At 47.0% G+C, this 23,692-nt stretch overlaps 1 protein-coding gene across 2 annotated transcripts; it reads right to left on the reverse strand.

Moving 5' to 3' along the window:
* Window positions 1-2,609: 2,609 nt before the first annotated feature.
* On the reverse strand, window positions 2,610-18,817 carry LOC126525615 (uncharacterized). 2 transcript variants are annotated; one of them, XM_050173545.2, is made up of 5 exons: window positions 17,853-18,805; window positions 11,997-12,936; window positions 10,302-11,208; window positions 6,062-6,430; window positions 2,610-3,598 (listed from the first exon to the last, which is right to left on the reverse strand). In XM_050173545.2, exons 2-4 carry the CDS (start codon window positions 12,878-12,880, stop codon window positions 6,077-6,079), a joined length of 2,145 nt encoding a protein of 714 aa, XP_050029502.1. In that variant the 5' UTR covers window positions 12,881-12,936; window positions 17,853-18,805; the 3' UTR covers window positions 2,610-3,598; window positions 6,062-6,076. The 2 variants fall into 2 exon arrangements, with proteins under 2 accessions (XP_050029502.1, XP_054923733.1); XM_055067758.2 differs by lacking the exons at window positions 2,610-3,598; window positions 6,062-6,430 and adding an exon at window positions 6,437-6,543 and having other exon boundaries at window positions 17,853-18,817.
* Between the last annotated feature and the right edge of the window lie 4,875 nt (window positions 18,818-23,692).

Below are 23,692 nucleotides of genomic sequence, written 5' to 3' on the forward strand. Positions count from 1 at the left end.
GTGGAGCAATTAGGTTTCTTGACTTAAAACTAAGTCTGGGCTCCAGTCATTGTTGGCAATACGAACCGCGTGCAAATAAGGCTCTTTTGCCCCTCGAATCTGCGCATTCAAAAATCGCAAAACGAGGCATAGTTCAGTCATATTACAGAAACGCGTTGCAAAAATCGTACCATCATAGCATTGCTGACAGCTTTCGGGAGCAAACGCGCAGGCTCAAGGAGGCAGGTTATCCTTTCCATCTATTAGTATCTGTGGCACAATGTTTGCTCAACGAAATCGGAACTAGGGCACCCGTATCTGGGAAGGAGCCTTGCGGTCCAAGCACACGAGAAAAAATAGTGGTGATGCCGTACATTCATTCGACCGCGCACCGAGTAAAGAAAATTGGTAAAAGATGCGAGGTAAAAGTGGCGTTTTCCGCACCGGAGAAATTGCTGAGCATGTGTGCAAAGGTTAACCCAGGTGCCACACAGAAACGAGGCTGTGAAACACAACACAGAAAGAAGTTCGTCGACTGCACTGAGGGAGTGGTATATTCCATTCCACTTCAGTGCGGCAGAAAGTACATCGGACAGACTGGACGATGTTTAAACGAAAGATTAAAGGAACATGATTATAACGCTTCAAGAACAGTCGCCGGACACCTTGGCATACATTGTAGAGATTGCGGATGTCGGCCATTATTCAAGAATTGTAAGATTGTGAGCAAAGATGGCAGCCAAATAACGCGGGAGATAATCGAAGCCGCTGAGATTGCGCGTTTGGGAAGTATGTGCGTGAGCACGCCCTCAGTATCCCTTTGTGCAAAGGAATTAGCATTTCCTCACGCGCTAATCTGTAATTTCGTATCCTGGTCTTTTTTGTGATGTCGAGTGCAGCAAAAACGATCACATGACAAAGCCGGCTTGGCATTGGTAGATGGCAATGTTTGTCAAAACTATTCTTGTTTTTTGTTTATTTGTTTTTTGTCGCTACCGCCCTCCCCCCTGAGTATCTTCCTGTATTTATTCCACTGACAAGGGAATAAAACGATAGTTGCAAGTAGCGCTCTGTGGTGTGTGTCTCTTCTGTGTGTCTCGTCAAAATGTTGCGCAATCCAACCTAAAAAAAAGAGGCTCGTTTATTTAGATTGAGGTGCTCGTTAATGAACCTGAGGGGCTCGAAATTAACCCGTAGTGTGCCACTACAGCGAGCCTCATAATCTGTGGTTTTGGCCAGTATTGCCCCCCCCCCCCCCCCCAATTTTAACTAGCGTTTAACACTTCTGCCACGTCGCGATGTGCGGTGTGAGGGAATGACGATACTAGCCTTCGCGGAGGTTATGAACAATGGCGCACAACAACGCATCAAGCAAAAACATCTCACTGAGTGTTCTAGTGTACTATGCAGTCAAAGAGCAGAGGTACACGCAAGGTAACATTTATACCATCAACTCTCCACTCTCGTATTGCACTAACCGCTGAAGAAATTAAACATTCAACATCATCACCGTCAACATTACGTTATATATACAGTGTACTTATACCTATACGTGTACCTGTACCTATACCTGTACCGTAATAACCGTACGGGACTCTTTAACAAATGTGTGGTTTCCAAAAGTGTGTAATTCATAATCGTATATCTTATTTATGTTAAATAAGCTTTCATACTTTCAAACATCACCGCTAATTATTGTCAATCAAAGCAAACAGCACACAATTAAATCTTCGCTTACGTCGATTGCCACAGTCCGTGGAACCCGCATAATTTTCAGGGGAACACGTTATCAGCATTTCTTTGCTTTCTTTTTTTCATGACGCCGCATAAGCATGCGTTGTACACTGTATCAGCTACGCGCAGATAGCATCTGGTGTGTTCTTGCGCCCATGTCAGCACATTTTAAAAGCTTCTCCAACTGGAGCGGCAGTTTAGATACGGTGGTATAACAATAGTGATCATTTAAGCTTTAATATTTCGTGCGACATCTTGCAGATATGCAGAAATCCTGAATGTTTCTTGACGCTTCATGCGTCAAAGCAACAAAATGGCCGGCTCCGTATCAATTCCACGCCGACCATCGGCTGGGCTTGCACGTGATAACCTTTCATTTCACCTTCCATTCTTATCACGCGACGCACCGAGTATAGCTGATCCTAGAGATAAAAGCCGCGGAGACACGCGAAAGTGATGTCCGAGCCACACGTGGTTGGGAGAGGCGTTGAAGCAGTACCGAACGCGTACTTCGGTTAAGTTGGAGACTTTCTAAGCGATACCAGAGAGCTTAGAGAAAAAAAAAACAACGCAAACAAGAATAATATCTGAATAAGGGTGACATATTTGGCGCGTGTGCGTAAGCATGCGAGGGAGGAAACGCTTGACGCACCAGCCGCGAGCAAGCGCGACTAGTCACACACACATATATATATATATATATATATTCTTCCTTTATGAACGAAGAGCGCATAGGCGCCAAGGATACGTATGTGAAACCACGCACGAGGCGCACGTTCACAAAAATCTCGCAACCGGTGGGGGGCAAGAAGCGCACGCGTAATACGAATCTGTAAAGTAACTCAACAGGTATACACTCCACGAGCACTTCGCTGCACAAAAGACCATCGGACGGCTCATGTTTTCATATCTTTATTCAATGGCCCATAAGCCTGCACATGTCTTCACTCAAGCATACTGGACCGAACGGACATCATTCGTGAACACGCGGACTCACATTCTTTGGGGACCACCTAGATTAGGCTTCACGTTTACTCTTCCAAACTCCAAACTCCAAAAAAAAAAAAAAAAAAGAACAGGAAATCACATGTGTGACACGGACTCGCTAACTAATTCAGAGTCCCGGACTCGAAAAAGCTCCAACGTGTGCTCGTAATCGCCTAGACTCACTCAGAATCAAAAGCATTTAAGCACGCTGGTAAAATTGGTCTCACCTAGATTAATTACTTGGTTTGTGTAAGTATGGCGCAAGCGCGCATGCCTGCAGTGTGGGTGAGCGTGAATGCACCAGAATGTGGACGTGATTCAGTGGTGACAAGCACGAGTGTTCACATGAGTTGAGCCGTTCCGTATAGCTTGAGTATTAGTGACGGATGATAAGGGTGACTGCACGTGATTATGGGAGTGAATGAGTACGTGAGCGTGAGCAGACCGGATCCGCCAGTGAGCGGAGCGTGGCAGTCCGTGCGAAGAGATATGAATGGGAACGTGACTTAGAACGGAGCTCTGATCTTGCTTATGAATCGATGAGCGTTGTATATAGTGTGCTCGTTCTTCATACGGAATCTGGGCACTGGACACGGGTGCATATCTGTACAAGGCCTTGCCTGAAAAAAAAGAAAAAAAAAGCAAAATTACGTTGAGTGCGAACTCTCTGCCTTCATTGGTTATCGGCAAGGGCGCCGGGACAAGTCGGTGGGCATGCATTGTCACAGTCGGTCAAGCTCCGGCAGCATCTTCAAGGTGAAAATAACGCTCTATCGCAACCGCCCTCGCTGAGACGTCTTCGTCTCTGGCTGGAGCCGCTGTGTACACGAAGTGGCAGTGAACAATCTCGCATGTCTTTTACTTTATTCTTGAAAGCTTCACCGGAAGTAGCTGCAAGCTGCAAGTAGAAGAAAAGAAGATAGGCGATTCAAAGTAAGACAGGGATGTCAAATTAAAGCGACGATTATAGGTTCTCGATAGACGTCCCCAGATATGCTGCTGGGGACACCCATTGGTCAGTTTAATTAGTTTTATTGCTATGAGATTTGCGGGTGCTGCGACGTTGTCCTGTATTCTATGTCGGCCCTCATTACAAACCACATTAAAGAAGGGCAGTTTCGCAAAAAAGGGGCGAAGTATTGAAACAGCAGAAGCTTGATGTGGGCGAGTTGGTTTAACATACTTGAAGAAAAGAAAAGAGCGCTACAAGGACGCGGGCTAAAAGAAGAACATGTACGAAGTATTAAAAACGACAGCAAGGTTTAGCGCTGCGCTGAAACTCCTCAGATGGTCTTCTAAGAATGAGCGGAGGCGATGTATTGGCCCCAGACACTACGCGAGGTGGCTGCTGCAGTACAACAGAAACAACACCCTTGCAGCTATTGGGCATCTTTCAACGCTCGCTGGCGTGTTACGTCTGGAGTGCCACCACCGGGCATCACAGGCGTCGCACCTCAATGGTGCGCGAGATTCTACTCGAGCCACTGTACGTACTATGACGTGGTATGCACACGGACTCTAAAAAAAAAAAGAAATACTTAAGAAGCAGAAAACAAAAGAAAGTTCTGGGGCTGTACGTGCCAAAACGGCGATGTATCGTTATGGGGCATGTCGTATTAGCGGACTGTAAGCAATTACTTCGGCCTTTGTGCTCGTGTACACAATGATCATAGCAGCAGATGCACGTGGAATGCTCCACAGTCGACTGAGGCGAGCATGACCTCCTCGTTTTTTTCCCAGCCAAACGCAATACCCGACTCTCGCGCCTGTGGAGACCTTAGAGCCATAGAGTTTCATAAAATAATTATTGTAGGAAACTCTACGCTTAGAGCATTCCACGCGTGAAATGCGCATGCGCGTCGAAACTGCGACAGCACGGCGGCGACGTTGCGAATGCGCCTCGAGTGTCCGTAAGTCATGGATGGATGACCGATGGTGCGTGACGGCACCCCTCGATGGCTCGAGTGCACACGTGGGCAACGCAAAGGAAGAGCCGGCGTCCGGTGGAGGAAAGCGTTTATTTCCGCAGCAAAAGCGTCTGCCCAGGCTGCGCCAAGACAACTTCTCGTCTCACCCCGAGCTCCTCGTTATTGAAAGCTCCGTCTAGCTCGATCAATCGCCTATAGTCAATCTCTACACCCTTGTGTGGAGTTACGCAACACGCGCAAGAACAAAACATAAGCGTACATTCGTTGATCGTGCCCGCATTTTCTCCTGCCCCTCCGAGAGCGACACGAAATTCGGTCAAACCATCGCCTCCTGTATCGCTCGCTGCCGGTAGCCACCGGTCATCACCCATTTGAGCGAGAATTTATCGGTCGTTGCTCCTCTGCAGCTGCACACGTTGAAAAGCAGCAACGACCGGGAATTCCTTTCCAAGATCCCGCCACTGCAGCTCACCTCCATCAAGTATGGAACACACTCACCAAGCGTGCTTTGTAATCGCTAACCGGAACACATATCGTGCACTACGTTGCTAGGCCTATCAAGTCTTGAGCTTTGATTAGAAAATGACTTCGGGATCGACGTCGCAGTTTTATCGCCCATACATGCAGCCGGCCACGAAAAGTGTGTGTGTGGGAGGGGGAAGGCGTAGACAAGCGCTTGTCTTCGCCTTCGTTTCTTCTTGCGTCCTTATTTTGTTGCGCTATACAGATACCCTTCAAGGATGACCGACCAACAAGCCCATATCGCCACCCTCGTCACCTTCGTGGCCGCTCCCACCCCCAACTTCACTACAACACACGTTACACCAAATGTAAACAAATTGCATAGAAATCATGACATCGAAGTTAAAGTATGCGCGTACTTTTAGAACCCATTCGAAGTATGCATCACAAAAACACTTATGTCAGTTAAAAACCGAACAGCCAAACGTCATCAGCATTTTCATCCTGGAAAAAATGTGTGTATAACCTCTCACACTTGTCTTTTCATCGTCGCCACCCTTCCTCTCATCCAGAAGTTCTGTCAGGTCAGAAAAACTGGCCCGCTTCACATAATTACCGCATCCAGTATATGTCGCGGCACTGCCCACGCATTCCTAGTGGCCTGCCTACGGATTTGTACTAAGAGCGTTTCCTGCTTCTTCCCCAAAGCAGCCGTGAAATTGGAACGACCTTTACTACTGCAACGCACGTTATTTCCTGCTCACCAAGCTTCAAGCTTCATACGTAGCATGACAGCGCTAATACTTAATGCTGTGCGCTGTACAACGAATCGCTTATGCAGCCTCCTTCGGGAATACTAGAGGAATTACAAATGACTAAATAATTTACATCCGCAACACACATTATTGAGGATTCCTTTTGTAATTGGCACGAAAATAAATTAAAAGAAAGAAACGCAGCTTTTAACTCACTCAGATGTGCTCAAACTACACGATGTCTTCGAGCTTGAGGTATTGGCGGATGTGCAACCAGCAATGCACTCCGATGTCGGCGAGCTGAACCTCGGTGCGACGAGTACGGACGCACTCGACCTTCGATCTGACGACCCCGGCCATCCTCATGAACTCGTCGAGGCCGAAGCGTCGCACTGCCTTGAGGGCTTCGCTGATCATCGCCTTCGCCTCGCCGTTGGAAACCGCTGCGCCCTCGCGCACGAGCTCCAGCAGCCAGGGATGGTCGTGCACGGTCTCGAGGCATCGTGCACCGTGTTCGCTGTCTTGCCGGCGCAGAACAAAGCCTGCCGCTGTCATCACACGGCTTGCGTTTCTTCTCGTAGCTTTCTGCACATGGAATTTAAGATTTCGGGTTGAAGCAAAAAAGAGAGAGAGAGAGATAACTTATCTGAAGGAAGGCTGAGTAGTCGACCTGAGCTAGCACGCTATAACCTGCTCCTCTGCACAGGGGGAGGGGGAAAGGGGACGTAAAGGTGCGACAAGGGTTGCTGATGATGATGATGACATAGAAGAGGGATGCACAGCGATGAAGGCAAGTTCAGCATTATTATGGTATCATTATTATTATGATCGCGAGCGCTGTTTATCTCAGCGAACTGATTGAGCAGCCTCTATACGGGAAGTTTGCCTCTCGCGATTTTTCGGAGAATACGAACTTCCTGTTGCATATTCCGGCAATGCTGCGGTGTCGAACCAGGACAGGTGGGACATTTAAACGAAGATGCACCACAGTCGGCAGTAATAATGCTATCCACCGCAACGCTGGCAGGTCACTTGATTTCTAGGCACAGCGCTTACTTGGCCGATTTTGTGACGTTTCCAACGACCTCGGAATGAATTGTCGGATACGGTGTATCACGTGCTCCACTTTGACAGAAGCTGGTAAAGTCGGAGCAGTAAATACTCACTCGATGCACCGGGGAGCTTCCCAAACGGTAAACATCAACAACGCGCACCTATTAACTCAATGATTTCAATGAATCAATGAATCAGCCGAGTCAATAATCCCGCCGTTGAGCTCCCCTGCAACATTTGAGGTGGTCCGAGTTTCCAAAGGCACGTGGCCTAAGCATGAGCGATGAAGTAGGCGGGTGACCTAGTTGAGGTGACCGAGCAAACATGTTCTTGCTGATCCTTGATGAAAGTGGGTTCCCGAAAATGGCAAAACCGAAAAAACTGCATAACAGCGGGAGGACCAGAACACCAGTTTGTTTGTCTTTGCTTGCTTGTTTGTTTGTTTGTTCGTTTGTTTGTTCTCTGTCACTGGCTCATACCCACTATGGGAAATTGGCCAAAATGCGGATGGAATTGGAAGACGATTCGGAATTCCGTGAAAACAACTTAGATCATTGGAAAGAATGAAAACAATAGAAATAAGTAACGATTATGAATTTCACTAAAAGATATTGTTTAAATAATTATAAACTCTTCAACGGCTGAGCAAACACTCTAGTGACGTTGCCCAAGAGGGGAAGCTCCGACGAAATGCGTTGGCGTTCCACTGACTTAAGTGCTTCAACACATAAAACACCGTTTTATTGAAGACAGTAAGTTGAACAAAAGTTCATTTTTACAGCAAGTTGTACGGCGCATATCTCGAAACCGGTGTCATGCTCAGGATTCGTTCCAAGTGCATATGCCTTGCAAACTCACTATAGTTTGACATATGTGCCTTAAAGTAATTAACAAAGTTAATTAGTGTATTTTAATTGTTAAACTAGGACGGGAACAAAATGACCCGCCATCGTTACCGAATTCCTCGGTCCCACACTTCTCGACAAGCTACTTGAGGACATTGGACAAGCACAGTAACTACCCTCTTAATGTGGACGAAAGCACGAACATATCTTGTGCTAAAAAGCCTGGAATAGTGCAACATTTTTCTCACAAGAGCGCCAATTTCGCGGCGCGATTATTGGGTCTAGTTGCTTTAACCGATGCATCTGCCAATGGTATCGCTTTGCCGCTGAAGTCGTTTCTGAACTCATGCAAGTTCAACATTTCAGCGCGTTCGTACTGGTACACACGGAGCCAGTGTAATGCGCGAGAGGCGCCATTTGTTGTGCTCGCTGATGAAGGAAGAAAACCCTCACGTAATTCTCGCGAAGTGCACTTGCCACTCATTGCACTTGGCTTGCTGCGAGGCGACCAGTGATCGCTCGGCAAACACCAAGTTTCGTATGCAGGAAAGCTGTACGTAGTTGGTTTTCATGTTCGGAGAGAGAGTAGCAGTACTGATTAATCTAACGCCTCCGTTAAAGACAGTAGCCCGCTCAAACTTTTGAACGTGTCTAACACGGGGTGACTGAGTGTCGCCGCCGCTGTGAGCCGGGACCCTTGAGCAGTTTGGAACGAGCTGAAGTTGGATTCCCAAATTGCTCATTCAACGGAACGATGGTACACATTACGTTTGATGTGTGACATGATAGGAAATACCTGTACGTGCTTTTTGTTCAGCCATTAATCGTGCAGTTAGACACGGTTACAGGCGGCATAAGTCACGAAATGCGGACCTGACCTAAGTGTTTGATGGCGTGGACGTCCTTGTTTGGTCAATGCTGCCGAAGACAGTCCTCAGTGAGCACGCATCCCCTTCTGCTGACCAGGAAATAAATTTGCTTCACCCGCATCCATGTGCTCTAAGCAGTGTGCTTTTGGATGCTTTTCGCAGGAGTTCACTCACAGATAGTGAAAAGGACAGCATGTTAGGCCGCTCTCGCACGTGTATTGCGGCTTGTGTTCCATCCCCTTAAGAGGCTTCCCGAGATCTTGGAGTTATTGCAAAGCTTCGTATATGGTATACTTTTGTTCGCGAGATGTCATTTTCCAACTGTGTGAAAGTTCTCTCAGCTGCCAAACATACAGGTGACAAAATCCAAAACTGAAATGGAGCAAGGAGTTCCGCAGGCGAAGCTTCCATTTCTGACTGTGAGCGAAAATTTGATGAAGTTTTTGGGCACCATTGAGGAAAAAGAAAACGCTGCGGTGAGCCTCTTTTTCTCAATCTAACAAAATTGGTTTTTGTCATGCCTTGCCGGCCTGTATCGAACGCTACAGTGGGTAGAGGTTTTAATCTGCTATCCGTCACCAAGACTCAGATCGCAAGAGCAAACTGGCCATGCACACTACAGATGATCTTCTATGTTCGCTGTGGCCACAAGGAGTGGTATGGAAACTGCGATAACTTCGAACCAAAACAACTTCTGGCTTAATCAAATAGCGCCGCACTATAATATAGTAGCGAGCGAATGCATGCATGCTGTTACTGTTGTACGCGAGGGTTCACCTTCAGTAGCGTACTATTTGTAGTTGTGGTAGTATGGTTATAGTGTACATGCATGGTGTCATTGTACATAGAGGCACGAACCTGCCAATAGATACTTTTAGCTTGTCCGCTATTCCAACAAACGGGTGTGGTTTGGGCGGATTGCCGGATAGGCGATTGGGCGTAGACGTGAGCGGCCGGAGCGGTGCAGCTGCCTGGTGGCGTAGAATTCAACCAGACAAACAAAGTGCTAAAATTGCTCAACCTACTACATTCTGCTTCCCTGCTGGTGCAAATTTACGAAAGCAGCATAATTGTGAACACGATTATGCCGCTTTTGAAAATTTACACCAGCAGCTAGGAAGAATATAGTATTGCCTCTTTGTTTATGTGGTTGAGCTTTGCACCACTACCTGGTGCCACCAATCTGGCCACTCCCGTTTACGGCCCCGCCCATCCGGCAAACCGCCTGCGCTTGTCGGAATACCGGACGCACTAAAATTCTATAATAAAATCCGTGGTCACGCGGGTTACGCTGTGGAATCTGCGTATCGTGCCACTATTTTCCTCTATTCGTCGCACGCTCGTCCTTCCTTTGTGCTTCCTTTGTAATCGTAACAAAATTACTTCTCTAAATATTTTTCGGAAAGAACGCTTAACTGCTAAAACCTGTCTAAGATATTGTGTTGAGACAAGCCTCCACAAGAGGTCGCTACCAGCCCCTGCTAAACCGGTGTTACGTAAACGCCACTGCGCATGCCGCAATACCGGGCAATCTACCAGAACTAGTTGTTTATTAAATGATTAACAAATAATGACTGAGCGCTAAGCCTCACCACTGAGCCGATTGACCAAGCTAACCCAGCCAGCTGGCGGTGCCAAAACCTGAACAGGTAGACAAAGAAAATCTCGCTTCAGTAACCTCAGTCATACCTGTATGTTTACCAGAACGAAGTTCTCGTAGTTTCGCGATGCCTTCATGCGCTCGTCCCCATGGCTGCCGAAATCACTGCTAAACACCTCAGGAGCGACGAGCGGAGTTATGCAGACGTGAACCAAGTTTCGATTCGTGCGAGCGCTCGCTGCAAGAACGTGCAAGCAGTCGTAGACCCGCGGTGGCAGTCCGTAGATGCTCACTCTGGTGAGGTTCGGGTTGGACGCAAGCGCAGAAAGCACTTCGCTTGCATGCGCGTCTCGTCGCTGCCAGTCTCGCACGTCGTGCCGCTCGTACTCCATATCCAGCTCAACTGCCGTAAGCGCAGAGCGGCTCCGTATGAGCGCAGTCAAGGCAGCGAACGTGGCTTCGTCGAACCCGTCGCAGTCGACCCTAAGCGAGATGCGGTGACGGACGCGACTGAGGACTTCGAACGTTTCTCGTACATCCTCGAGGTATGCGTGCTGCGCTAGAGAGGCGCACGGCTTGCGGATGGTTACGCCGGTAACTTCGGTGCATTCCCGAAGCGAGCGCATGTTTCGATAGCAGTAGTACTGGTCCTCGACGACGACTCGGTCGCCCAGTCCGAGTTGCCGGATCGCGCTGCACATGACGTCGAGCTTAGCCGCAACCGGCAAATGGCGGACGACAACGTGCCGCAGGGTGGCGTTGTCGGCGACCGCTTCGAAGAAAGCGAGGCACTGCGGTTCGGCGAAGCACCACAAGTCGATCCGGAGCTCGTTCAGTTTCGAACGCTTCCGCAGAGCTGTGAGCCAGAGTTCCATGCATTCAGAGTTGTCCCAGGACGGTTGGTCGTACACCCACTCGCGGCAGGGCGTGCGGGGCAGCCACAGGCGCCGTAAGCTGGGAGACACCAATTTGGCATACGTGGCGCAGTATCTTGCGCTGGAAAAAAAAATGTGTGGACAAGATGCGTAAGCTAAATAGGCTGTCCTCTTAGCTGCCTACGTAGACCGTCTCCGAAGTTGGCCAGAATCGGAACACACATATTGACGGCGACCCATGGCCAGCATTGGGTAAAAAAGCCACAAAAGACACACAAAAGGACACGCCCACTGTACTATTGTGCTTCAAGAGAATTAATCGGTGGCACGGTCGGTATTTTCTTGTTACGACCTTTAAAACAGCCCTCGAAGCGCCACGTTGCTCTTTTTCGTTTCTACGTTTCACTTAAACACCAAACTTATTTTCCGCTGCGCTTTCACTGGCTTCATATATGGTCAGAAAATACGGCGAGACACAAACAGTTGTCACAGATAACCCATTTATTTTAGTCGGCCTGCAGCGCTACGGCAACTTTCGAAAATAATTGCTACTGCTGGGACGTTACACGACTGCCGCTTTCTGTCAACTTTTCTTGCTCAAGGTGGTTTGGAGCCTTTCAGGAAACTGACATAGATGGTAATTCCAGAATTTTCTCTGTCCTGCCATAAACCTCGATTTGCAATCACTCTGAAGTGTTATACGTACTCAGCTAATGATACTCTCCAACGATGTGCCTTATCTATTTTTTTAGTCAGAGTGCGCATGAAAGTGTTGCCCTGAGCCCCACTAGGAATCCTGCCGATGGTGGCCATCAATCATCGATAATGACAACGCAAAAAAATATTCGAGCAATAAATAGCGTCGCAATGCAAAGCGTTGAGAATAATCAGAGCAGTTGAATAACTTACCTGTCCGCGTCCGCGTCGTCAAAGTCAAAATTCAGTTCCTCCAGAGTTGTCATCCTGCACAGAGCGTTGACATGACGCTCTAACACGTCTCTTCTGGAGAACGGGAAAATGTCGGTACTTTTTATCAAGTACGTGAGTTTTTTTAGCGAGGTACCTTGCTTGGTGAGGTACCGGCTAAAGTTTCTGCCATCGTTACAGTACATCACGTCCCGCCCGATGGTGAGATCGGCAATGGTTTGGCTTTGCACCAGCGCCAGGATGAATCGAGCAGCCGCTGCTTCTGTCATTGCCAAGTGAGCCACATTCAGAGTCGTCAGGTGCGCCACGTTTTCTTCGAGCAACACGCATTCCACCCAAATCGTCGATTTACATTTCTTATACCAGAAACAATCCATGAAGATCAGCTCGTCGAGCCGCGAGAGTGTGTCGGTCAGCATGAAGAGGCTGGCGTCTATCACGTCGTCACTCTTCAACCAGAGAGTCAAGCTTTTCACCGCGTCATTGCGCTCAAGCGCCGCCAGCAACGGACCGTAGTTCATCGCGATACAGCTCAGTTCCACGGCGGTGATACAGCGGTGCTCTAAAAGCAGACCTCGAGCGACGTTCAGCGACTCACGCTGGTCATCCGGTGAGCTGTAGAAGACAAACCTGCAATCTATTTTTCTGGTGACTGCAAGTCGGGCGTCCCCGCCGCTTCTTCCTCGGCCATCTTCACAGAGCTCCAGGTCAGCGAGAAGAAGAAACTCGTTGATCTGACATCGGTGCTGCAGCAGTTGACATCTGCCGCCATGCCTCTTGGCACATTCGGGATGGAGGTAACGGGGGCGCTTTCTAGCACCATCGCTGTCCCATCTGGCATCCGGCGTGAGTGCAGTAGACGACATGTCCGACGCGATGCTCCGGCAAGCTGAGCCAGTCCTTCAGCCGTGTGGTGCGCCATCTGCGCCAGAAGAGAGTAATCACGTGCCAATTTAAGGGGGCATGGCACGATGATTTCACGATACAACTCGTCTGACCGGGATCTTCGTACATAATATGACCACAGTGCACATTATGAGTGAATTTTCCTGCTATCGACATTTTTAAACCTAGTTTTCATCATTTACTTGTGGCCGCTTCGGTAGCCTGGCAAATCTCGCGCATTCGCAGCTGCTGACATCCCGAACTGCCGGCCGCTTCTCGCGTCTGCTGTAGTGGCATGCAGTAGCGTCACCACGCGGATTAGGCGCCCGGTAACTAAAATATGCTGACGCCGTCCTGTAGGAAGGACGTCCAAATGACAAGACATTTTCAACGATAGCAAAAGCGTGCCTGTATCCACGTTTGCTTGAGCCTGAAGCGTTCAGCGAAGCTTTGTCCTACGTTCTTAGCACGTCGGTGCTTAGTCATGTGCGAAGCTGGAAACATATGCTTCAAGATGAACAGCGAAATTTCCGACTCGATATCGCAGCACGTGCTACACTGAATATTGTTCCTTCCGCTCGCCAGGCTGTGCGTTACGGCGCTGCTGCTTAAATGCGAATTATTAGCGCTGGTTACAGATATGAGGACATGGAAAGAAGAAGAGATAACCTTGTGGGGAAAAAAACTTGTTTCTTGTATTTCTTCCCCAAGGCATAAAAAGTGGGGGGAGAAACGAAAGGTTCCCATTTACCGAAGAAAATTGAGTTCGTTGATGTAAATCATGTGAAAATGAGGTTGGTGTCACTGTGCAAGTGTAAACATTCAGGCGATATATTATCTATTCTAGCATATTTGATGGTGATGGTGTGCTGCGTCTCCATCTTTTCTGGCTCACAGACGCAAGCTCATGCGTAACTGATCGCACAGGACACTGGATCCGACCCTTTGCGGTTGAAAAACGACAGCTTCGACAATGCTCTCATTACCAATGATCCAGAAAAGCTCTCTGTGAAAACATCTCAGGTGACTTGCATAGTATGCCTATAGAGGTCTTGGTAGATATGCAGAGCAGAATTTTCTGATGTCTAAACTAAGCACTACAGTTTAGCAATTATGTACAGCATGCTAGAGTATGTATCTACTCTGCGCTTGCGTTTCTTGGCGACAAAAATCGCGCACAACTCTACATGGCGCCCCAGCTAGCTTTAGCCAAGCTTTCCTTAAGGTGAAAAGAATTCAGCGCAAACACCCAGGACAACCCACAAACAAGAAACGAGACAAGCAATCGCGCTGTATTTAGCTGAGGTGCTCAAGGAACAAAAAAAGATTTAAAAAACGCGGTGCGAGATGCAGTTATAAGGTTTACGGTGTCCGGCCGTCAGACCTCTGACGTCCGAACATCATATAGGTCTTAAAATCATGTCTTGCACCGTGCTTTTTCAATCTTTTCTTTTTTTTTTCAGTGAACAGCTTGGCTAAAGTTAGCTAGGACACCCTGTTGAATAGTTCCATCCGAGTTTCTTGCAGGGTGGCTCAAAAAGCACACCTCTGTGCCCCGCTGTATAATTGAGAAATTATTGTGCCAGTACGACAAACTACTACAAAGTTTGTATCGGTCTGTTAAAAAAAACAATCATCAACCCGTTTCTTTCGACATCGCTTACTTACATCACTTGGCCATTGCATCAGGCCACCGTCTCACATTTCAGTGGATACCGGCTCATTGTGGCAACCTGGCCAACAAAAAAGCAGACGAAGCGGCACGAAAAGGTCTTCAACACCAAAACTATAAGCGGATTTATTTGACTAGATCTGATGCTTCCCAACTAGCTAAAATGTTTGCTTCTGAAGAAAAAGATCGGCTCTGCAGCTTGCCGATCCACCATTACCCTTTCCTTTACTCACTCGACCAACATCTCCGATCCAGACTCCCATCCAGCGTTCCTCGCCATCTGGAAGCTCTATATCAACGCCTTCGCCTCAACACCACCTATGGAAACAGCTTACAGTACCGCTTCGGTCAAGTTACAAGTCCGCACTGCAACAACTGTGGCTCAATTGAAACCGCGGAGCACATTCTGTTTGAATGTCCAGCGTATGCCGACGAGCGTGCGCTCCATGAACATTGCATACATTCGATTACACAGACCTTTATCGTTTGACTGTGCCTTAGGCCCTTCAGCCTGCCCCACGCAACAGGGGTGCACGATGAACTTGTTATTTATATACTTAGAAAACATTGGTCAACTAGACCAACTTTAGTTCTACTCTGTCACCTTCATGCACATTTCACGCGGCGAATTCTGTCACCTCACTGTAGGACGGTGCATACACTGAAGGACTCTACCATTGCAGGCCGTTGCCCATGGGTCAGAAAACTCAGTGGCCATTTTTTTTTAACTTCCTCTTTTTCTCGCCTCTTTCCTTATGTCTTTCTCTCTCCAATTCTCTTCCCCACGCTGAGTAGCATGTCAGCGATGTCTATACGCCGGCTAAAATCTCTGTCTTTCATTAAAGGGCTCTCTCTCTCTCTCTAGCAAGTAAAGGATCGACAAAAGGCCCTTCTTCTCATTGGTTCTCAATTGCAATGCACGTACTGCAGCCGTATTCTGGTGGCTGGCTTTCTGGCTGCACCAGTCGAATTTACACACTCGTGGAGCGATTGAGATACTGAGTATATCAGTTCCCATAAATAATTTAATTCACTACATTTCACTTCATGCGGACAATCCTTACCCTTATAGATGAAGCTTCAAAAGCGCTAGATTATGCTCTATTAACGTATCACGCTTCACGAATTGCAAGATGTGCCCTTCTACGTGAGTAGGAGGCTTTAGTATGAGGTAAAAAAGACGCCATATCTAAATACGGTCGCTTGTGCTGTCCTAGTGTTCCCCACAGTGCTCGTCATGACGTCGCTGATTTCGATAGCATTTGCGTCGATCGTATGCATAGTTAACTGTTTTTCATCAAAGAAGGGCTCAACCTGGCAAGTTCTGAGAACATATCTGAAGCCAAAAAGAACCACGGGAATAAAATGCTTGAATTTGTCGCGTCATACGCATCGGCACGCGTATGCTTTGACGAAAAATTTTGTTAAACAATTTCAAGATGCAGAATTTCGGGCCAGTCAGTGAAACGTATTTGTCAACGCATGGAACGTAATGCATGCATGAGACTAAAGGAAGGCGAAACTATTATGTCTGCAGTGCCTGCCTTTCGTTCGCGCTTCCATCTTAAGATAAGGTTGCCACGCTCGTCGACACCCGCTTTTCTTTTTATGTTTGCGCAAACGTGATTGGGCAGGAAGCGCGCTTAAAAAAAACAAAAAAAAACACGCGTTTCACAAAAATTGAAGAGGATTGTCTTCCAGGCCTCTAGGCTGGTCGTCCGTTCCCCGAATACCGGCGATCAACAACACGAACAATTCTTACAGTTGATAAATTAAAAAAAAAAAATTAAACTCTGGAATTTTACGTGCCAATTTATCACTGTCTGATTATGAGGCGCGCCGCAATGGGGGACTCCGGATTAATTTTGACCAGCTGGAGTCCTCAAACGTGCCCTCATGCACGGGACACCGGCGTGCTTGCATTTCGCCCCCATGGAAATGCGGTCGCCGCGGCAGGGATTCGATCCCGCGACTTCGTGCTTAGCAGCGCAACACCATAGCCGCTAAGCCACTCCAGCGGTTTTACAGTCGACAGTGTTGGTAAGGGCGCTGTACTAGTCCCCATCTCCTTTGTATGGTCCCGGCGTATTGCGCTTCATAGTTGTCGAATTACTAAATTCGGTCAGTCTGTATTTCCTCCAATTATTTACCACAACATTTCCCACTAAGCTAATAAAAACGGTGAAAGCAACATGGTGACTGACGATTTCGTGATTTGTGGCTAATGAACCCTTTGTAACGGGTGGACTCAATATCAGTGTCGTAGCCAAGAGAGAAAAGAAAAGGGGGGGGGGGGGGGGACAAGGAGATCTAGCGCCACCTATTGAAATCTACACGCGAAGCGCAGCTTTTGCGAAGCGGTTAATGAGATGCTTTAAATATGCCCGACTTCATTCTTGCGTCTTTGGCGTTAATCAAACTGGCGGGTGCGCGCCTGCACCCTCGCGCACCTGCGCTGTGCCACCGGCACATTCCTTTAGGAGGCCGTATATCGTCGTGCATATATGACGCCCTTCGGTTTCGGCGCGTTTCGCAGTGCGTATAACTTATTTCACTGAACGTAAAAAAAGTTTCGAGGCTGTCGACATACATACATACATACATACATACATACATACATACATACATACATACATACATACATACATACATACATACATACATACATACATACACACATACATACATACATACATACATACATACATACATACATACATCTTATTTCGAGAAATACAAGACTTCTGTGGAAACCATCGGCTAAAAGATGTTAGAAACACCTTGACTATAGGCCGAGGCGATACCACTACTGTTTGGATACCCAAATAAAAAAAGAAAGAAAGAATCGCAAAATTAAATGCACAATAATAAACGGGAATAATATGAAGACTCAGAAACACATTTGAGACATAAGCACGTAAACAGAAGGCTTAGAAATGCGTTCGACATGTGGCCGTTGACATTTGAGATCACTTATAGAGCTTTTTTTTTTCGAGAACGGCTAAGCAGAAATATAGCATAGCAGACAGGTCCATACGTGAAACACGTTTTAGTTCGCACATCGTTTTCCAACTTGCTTACATTCTGTGACACCTGCTTCGATCACACAATACAGGCTTTGGAACACGCACGGCTTAGGCAAACGAACGCGACAAATAATAAACTGTGGTTATTTTACCTCTCTTCTTTTACCGTCAACTTTTCGAGCGTGCTAAGGACGTGAAAACTGGTCAACATTGAAAATTCGAACGACGCAAAAGCAAACACACGCGACCACTCACCCATCGATGCACCGTGCGTAGACATGCCGTCGATGCGCGCTGCACGCAGAGTCACGCGGTGCCTCGTTTACCGTCGGAGACGAGACGGTGTGCTGCTCAAGTAAACGTGTGCCGCTATCGCTCGAGCACGGCAGCAACGGCACGAAAGCCTCACGTGAGACGGGCCCATGTGTCCGTGAGACGGGCCCATGAATGCCGTAGAGGGAGAGAGAGAGAAGTTCTGGGACGAAGAGGCACTGTTTTTCCTTTCCCCCCCTCAATACGGGAGCAGAGAACCAACGCAGAGCACAGCCCGGCACGGCGTCCTCCCGCCTTTTTTTTTTTTTTTTTTTTTCCTGTGGGAGTCAACGAAAGGACCACAACAAACAACCCCCGCTGTTTGCTTCCTCGCGCTGTCCTTCCTCTCTCGCGCGTAGCCTATCCCCGGGGTGAAAAGTCCAGCTAGGTGGATTCGGGGCAGCGCACCGTATCTCTGACCGAGCACCCGCCTCCTAATCAGCTCCTAAACCGTGACTGGAACACAACACACGCTACGTACACCGCCGCCACATAGCGTCAGAGCAATGCCTCCTACTTTGCATTTGTCAGAGCGGAAGTGCTAAACCGGATACAGTTGCCCAGAATACCGTTCGTATGGTCATCCGCTTCCGCTGTTCGCTGCACTTATCAGCACACGCTTATGAGAATTTTAGATGTCCATGCTAAAGCTCTAATTACCGGCTAACAAAGGCAATGCCGCGCGCCACAAATCGTCCGCAGCGCCCGTCCCTACCGCGAACGCCACTGCTACCGCAGCGCCGCCACCGAAAGCGATGAGCAGTAAAACAACCAAAAGGCATGCCTTGTGTCCTCCGAGATTGCACGGGCACACGCTGTAGTTTCGGAGGCCTTGCATGCGTGAAGGAAACCCGTCACGCGGAGTTCCGGTCCACTCCGCCGGTTCTCGCGTGTTTTCGCGGAGCCCCTTCGGCTACTCCGCGTAGTGATCACGGATCGAAATCTGCTCTCGATGTCTTATTGGAAAACAAGACTCGCCCCTCGCTCTGTCATTGGAATACACTGGCTCCAAAAAAGAGCAGAAAACAAATGCGTCAGACTTGCGCAACCTCGCAGAATCGCAAGAGCGAAGCTGTTTCCTGTGAGCAGTCGCCATAGTGATTTCAGTTGTTTGTAATGAAGTCGCATGATTTAAAATGTTGCCCGTATATGACACTTTCGAACACTTGTTACGAATTTTTTACTAGGACAGTAATTCATTCACACACATTTTACTTCGCCAGAACACTGGTCATAGGTCCCCCCTCTGCACCCCCCCCCCCCACCCTTTATTTTTTCGTTGCCCCCCTAAATTTGATCTCGGATGCGTTAACACTCTGAAACAAGTTTGCACCCTTTGGGGCTTGTCTCACAACGATCATCATCATCTGCCTTGCTTGCGCTTTTTTTTTTATTGATGTGATATAAGGACATGTTGACGCACAATTTAAGGCGCCGGCTACTCCTTAGCTCTTGAATGGGTCCAGCCTACAACGCACAGAGCTCAGGATTACATATCAAATAACTTTTTCATACAAGTACCTGAACTTGTCAGGCAACGTTTTCGCAGTAACACTTCGATGTAAGAAATACATGGTACATATACAAAACACAAGTTAAATGACTCCACAGTTCTGCAGAAGAAAGTCTCAAAATTACAAATGATACTGTCATCTAATAATACAGCATCTAGTCAGCGGGTGGTGCATACATCGTATAAATGCATTATCACATGTACACTTTTAGGCAAAGTTACACCTTTGGAGTGCCCCTTCTGCCACACAACGATAATCATCTGCCTTGATGCGTTCCCTTTCTTGAAAACGCCGCGCCCACTACTTTCCTGTCGGGAATGCTATCATGCTGATAACGCGCATGCCGTTCGTTTCTGGAAAGTACCGGGCTCGCAGTGTTAAAGAAAGGAAACGCATCAAGGCAGATGACGATTATCGTTGTGTGGCAGAAGGGGCACTCCATAGGGTGTAACTTACAACAGAACAGTCAACATAACATAATCCACAAACATACATATACAGCGTGTTTCAGCTAACTTTAGCCAGAGCTTAAAAATATGCCGCTGCACTCTAAGACGACGCGACCAAATGCATCTTGCTCACATTTGTATGTAGTGTGTCACGCTATACACTCTAAGAATAGTTTACACCCTTTGGCGTGCCCCTTCTGCCACACAACGATAATCGTCATCTGCCTTGATGCGTTTCCTTTCTTTAACGCTGCGAGCCCGGAACTTTCCAGTAACGAACGGCACGCGCGTTATCAGAAGGGGCACTCCCAAGGGTGTAAACTGTTCTATGCTGATAACGCACGTGTCGTTCGTTACTGGAAAGTTCCGGGCTCGCAGCGTTAAAGAAAGGAAACGCATCAAAGCAGATGACGATTATCGTTGTGTGGCAGAAGGGGCACGCCAAAGGGTGTAAACTGTTCTTAGAGTGTATTTGTGTATTTTCTTTAATTAGATAATTGGTCAAGATTAATTAACCAACTTATGAAGCAACGAAGCTAGGAAAAAAATTTCCAATTAGAAAGTTGTAAAGCGCTCTCCGAAACGTCCGATTAGACAGTGTATAGCTGTCTATTAAGTATTAGTGTGTTTCAGCTTACTTCGGATGCCCGCGAAATACAAAAAAAGAAAAAAAAATACCACGTGACATACCCACTTGCGCGTCATGATCCCAGCGCTCCCAAACTGTCCGCGTACAAACGAACACAGCAACTAGCAGGGCGTCCTGCTGCCTAAAACGCGACAGGGCAGTGACGAAGGCGTTGGCTGCTCAATTTACGCCAGCGATGTGCTTCTCTCGCGGCGGTTCATGATGGCGATAAGCAGACGCAGCGGCAGCACACCTTCGTTTGTGCGCGGAACGCTTGTGAGCAGTGCAAACACGACGCGCAAGCGGGCATGTCACGTGGCGTATGTACATATATATATATATATATATATATATATATATATATATATATATATATATATATATATTTTGCTGGCATCCGCAGTAAGCTTAGAACACTAATATTTAATAAATAGAACGATAGAAACTGCTTACTCGAACGTTTTGCAAACCACTCTGGAACTTCCTAATTGGAATATTTTTCCTAGCTTCGTTAGTTCAAAAGTTGGTTAATTAATATTGACAATCTAATAAGCAAAAAAAAAAACAATAGCGTGACACACTACATACGAAAATGAACAATCTGCATTTGGTAGCGTCGTCTTAGAGTGCATCGGCATACTTTTAAACTCTGGTTAAAGTTAGGTGAAACACCCGGTCTACAGCGACATTGACATGAAAAGAACATTAAAAGCGTTAATAACGGCCAACAATGCCGCTGTCATCGAGAAAAGTTTTTAATGCTTTGAAAGCGCTGTTCTGCACGACTGTTGTTGGCCAAGGACCCAAAAGTTTTATGAAACTGAAAGGTCTGCTGCCTAATGTAATTAGGGTTGATTAAAGTGGGTGTCTTTGCGTGTCCTGGTGTGGGCAAGCTAGAAGGGGGTGATGTATAACATCATCCACAAATCCACAATCTCATTCGGAGGTTTCCGCATGCCCGATTCTACATAGATGTTTTCTGTAGGCAGTGCCTAGCCTTAATCGATGAATAAGGGTTTCCATATTTGCTGCTTCCGCCTATCGCGTCTGGGGAAACGCGAAACCATTGCACGCGGAAGCTGCGTCAATTCTGCGTCTGTTCCGAGCAACCAAAAAAACAACAAAAAAAAACACTGTCAAACGCTGCCGCACTACTTGGCACGGTAACACGTGTGCAGCAGCCACGCACCCATAGCTTTCGCTTCGTAGCCACACAAAGTTGTCCACGAGTATACGAAAATACGCCACAGATGTTTGCGCGATCAAGCGAACACGCCAGCACATGCGCATCGCTTTTCAATGCTGATTTGCAAAGAGCTCTGCCCCGAGTGTCTACCCGAAACCGTAGGTCATTAACCAGAGGGCTGTTTTTCGGCAGTTGTTGCTCTTTTATTCTTTTCCTTGTTATTATGCTTCGTGCTGCGATGACATATAGTATAAATGTGGTTTACATAAAATGGCTTGCGCGCGTGCTAATGATTTAAATGGCGTAAATGGTGAATGACCTCGCGTGTTTCCGCAATTCGCACATAACGAAAACCGATCAAACTATACATCCCAATACAACTTTTCCCTTGGGTCGGTCTCCCAAGCATTTCGGTATCGATTACTTTATTTTAATTATGCAACAACCACAGCACCAATTAGGGGCATTAGAGTAGGAAGAGAATGCGTAACATCAAGCTGATTCCTACATCATGGCTTAGAAATAAATCCTAATAATACTAAAGGTAAACAAACTGATCAAAGAATTACAGACAATATTAGAATGCATAGAAAGAACATAAGTAGTATCGCATCAATTCAACAAGCTATAAAATGTATCCTTCGAGATTAGTTCGGCCACTGAAAACGGCAGTCTATTCCACTCCCGCATGGTTCTAGGGAAAGAAAGACATCCTGAATAGCTCTGTTAGGAAAAATATTTCTAGTATTTTATGGGCCATAAAGTACTAGACATTATAATTCCCAGTAACACATCTTGCTGCTAAATTTTACACTTTTTCAAGGCGTTCCACGACATCAACCATCGGTGGGTCCCGTACCACGCATGCATATTCTAGCACAGACCTGACGAACGTCTTCGAGTAGCCCTTTGGTAGCCATACTGAAATTTTTAGCCCATTACGCCGTAGAAACCCTAATAACTTGCTTGCACTCGCTATTACATAATCAACGTGACAATGCCATTTTAAATCAGTGGTAAAATGAACTCCTAGGTATGTATATACAGACACACGTGACAATGCAATATTATCTACTGAAACAAAAATCTTCCCAATTAACATGAAAACTGTCTTAGCCAGATTCAAGCTCATGTTTCACTTACACCACTGACCAATGCGGCTGAGATCACACTGTAAAATGCGGCAATCATCTTCACAACTAATGGGCTTGTGACAAACGCAATCATCAGCGCACAATCTTAAATGCGACTAGACTCCTTCACTAATATTGTTGATGAATAAAAGAAACAAAAGTGGACCCAGAACTAAGCGTCGCGGTACGGTAGAAGCGACGTCTCTTCTTGACGACTCAAAATTATACAGATCTACGTACTTCCTGAAAGGTAAAACTGACATCCGCCCGTACGTATTACGAAGCTAAGAAGGAAACTGACACGGGAAGGATTTCAATTGTAGCTTCGTGCTACAGACAACAGCTAACATCATTTTTTTCTTTATTTTTTTCCCCCACTAGACCCTGAAGAAGCCGAGTGTACGGCAAAAGAGATAGCGGTTGTTTCATACCTGCATCACACTTAACATTGCTTGAAGAGAGTAGCGTCCACGTATGGTGTTCGTGCAGCGTTCTCAGCCCAAAACAAATTGGGAAAGATATGCCCAGCAGTGCAATGGTTGATAACGAAAGAAAGAGGCGCAACCAAGGATGGCTGTGGCATCAAACGAAGGAAAAAATATGTTCGGTGCAAAAAAGATGATGTATACAATATTCCTTTCAAACGTGGAAAGAAATATACGTCGGCCAGATGGGCCGATGCCTGAACGTTCGCATTCGCGAACATCAAAGATCTCTGAAAGGTGCACCGTAGTCGCATTTATCAATGCACTGTAGCGAACGCACATGCACACCTACATTTGATGACACGGTTATCATTGACACGCACGCGAAGAGATCCGTAAGAGAGACCACTGAAGCCTATCACATTAAGAAGGCTGGGGATGGCTGGGC

Source organism: Dermacentor andersoni, chromosome 8 (genome assembly GCF_023375885.2).
Source record: "Dermacentor andersoni chromosome 8, qqDerAnde1_hic_scaffold, whole genome shotgun sequence".
Taxonomy (NCBI): domain Eukaryota; kingdom Metazoa; phylum Arthropoda; class Arachnida; order Ixodida; family Ixodidae; genus Dermacentor; species Dermacentor andersoni.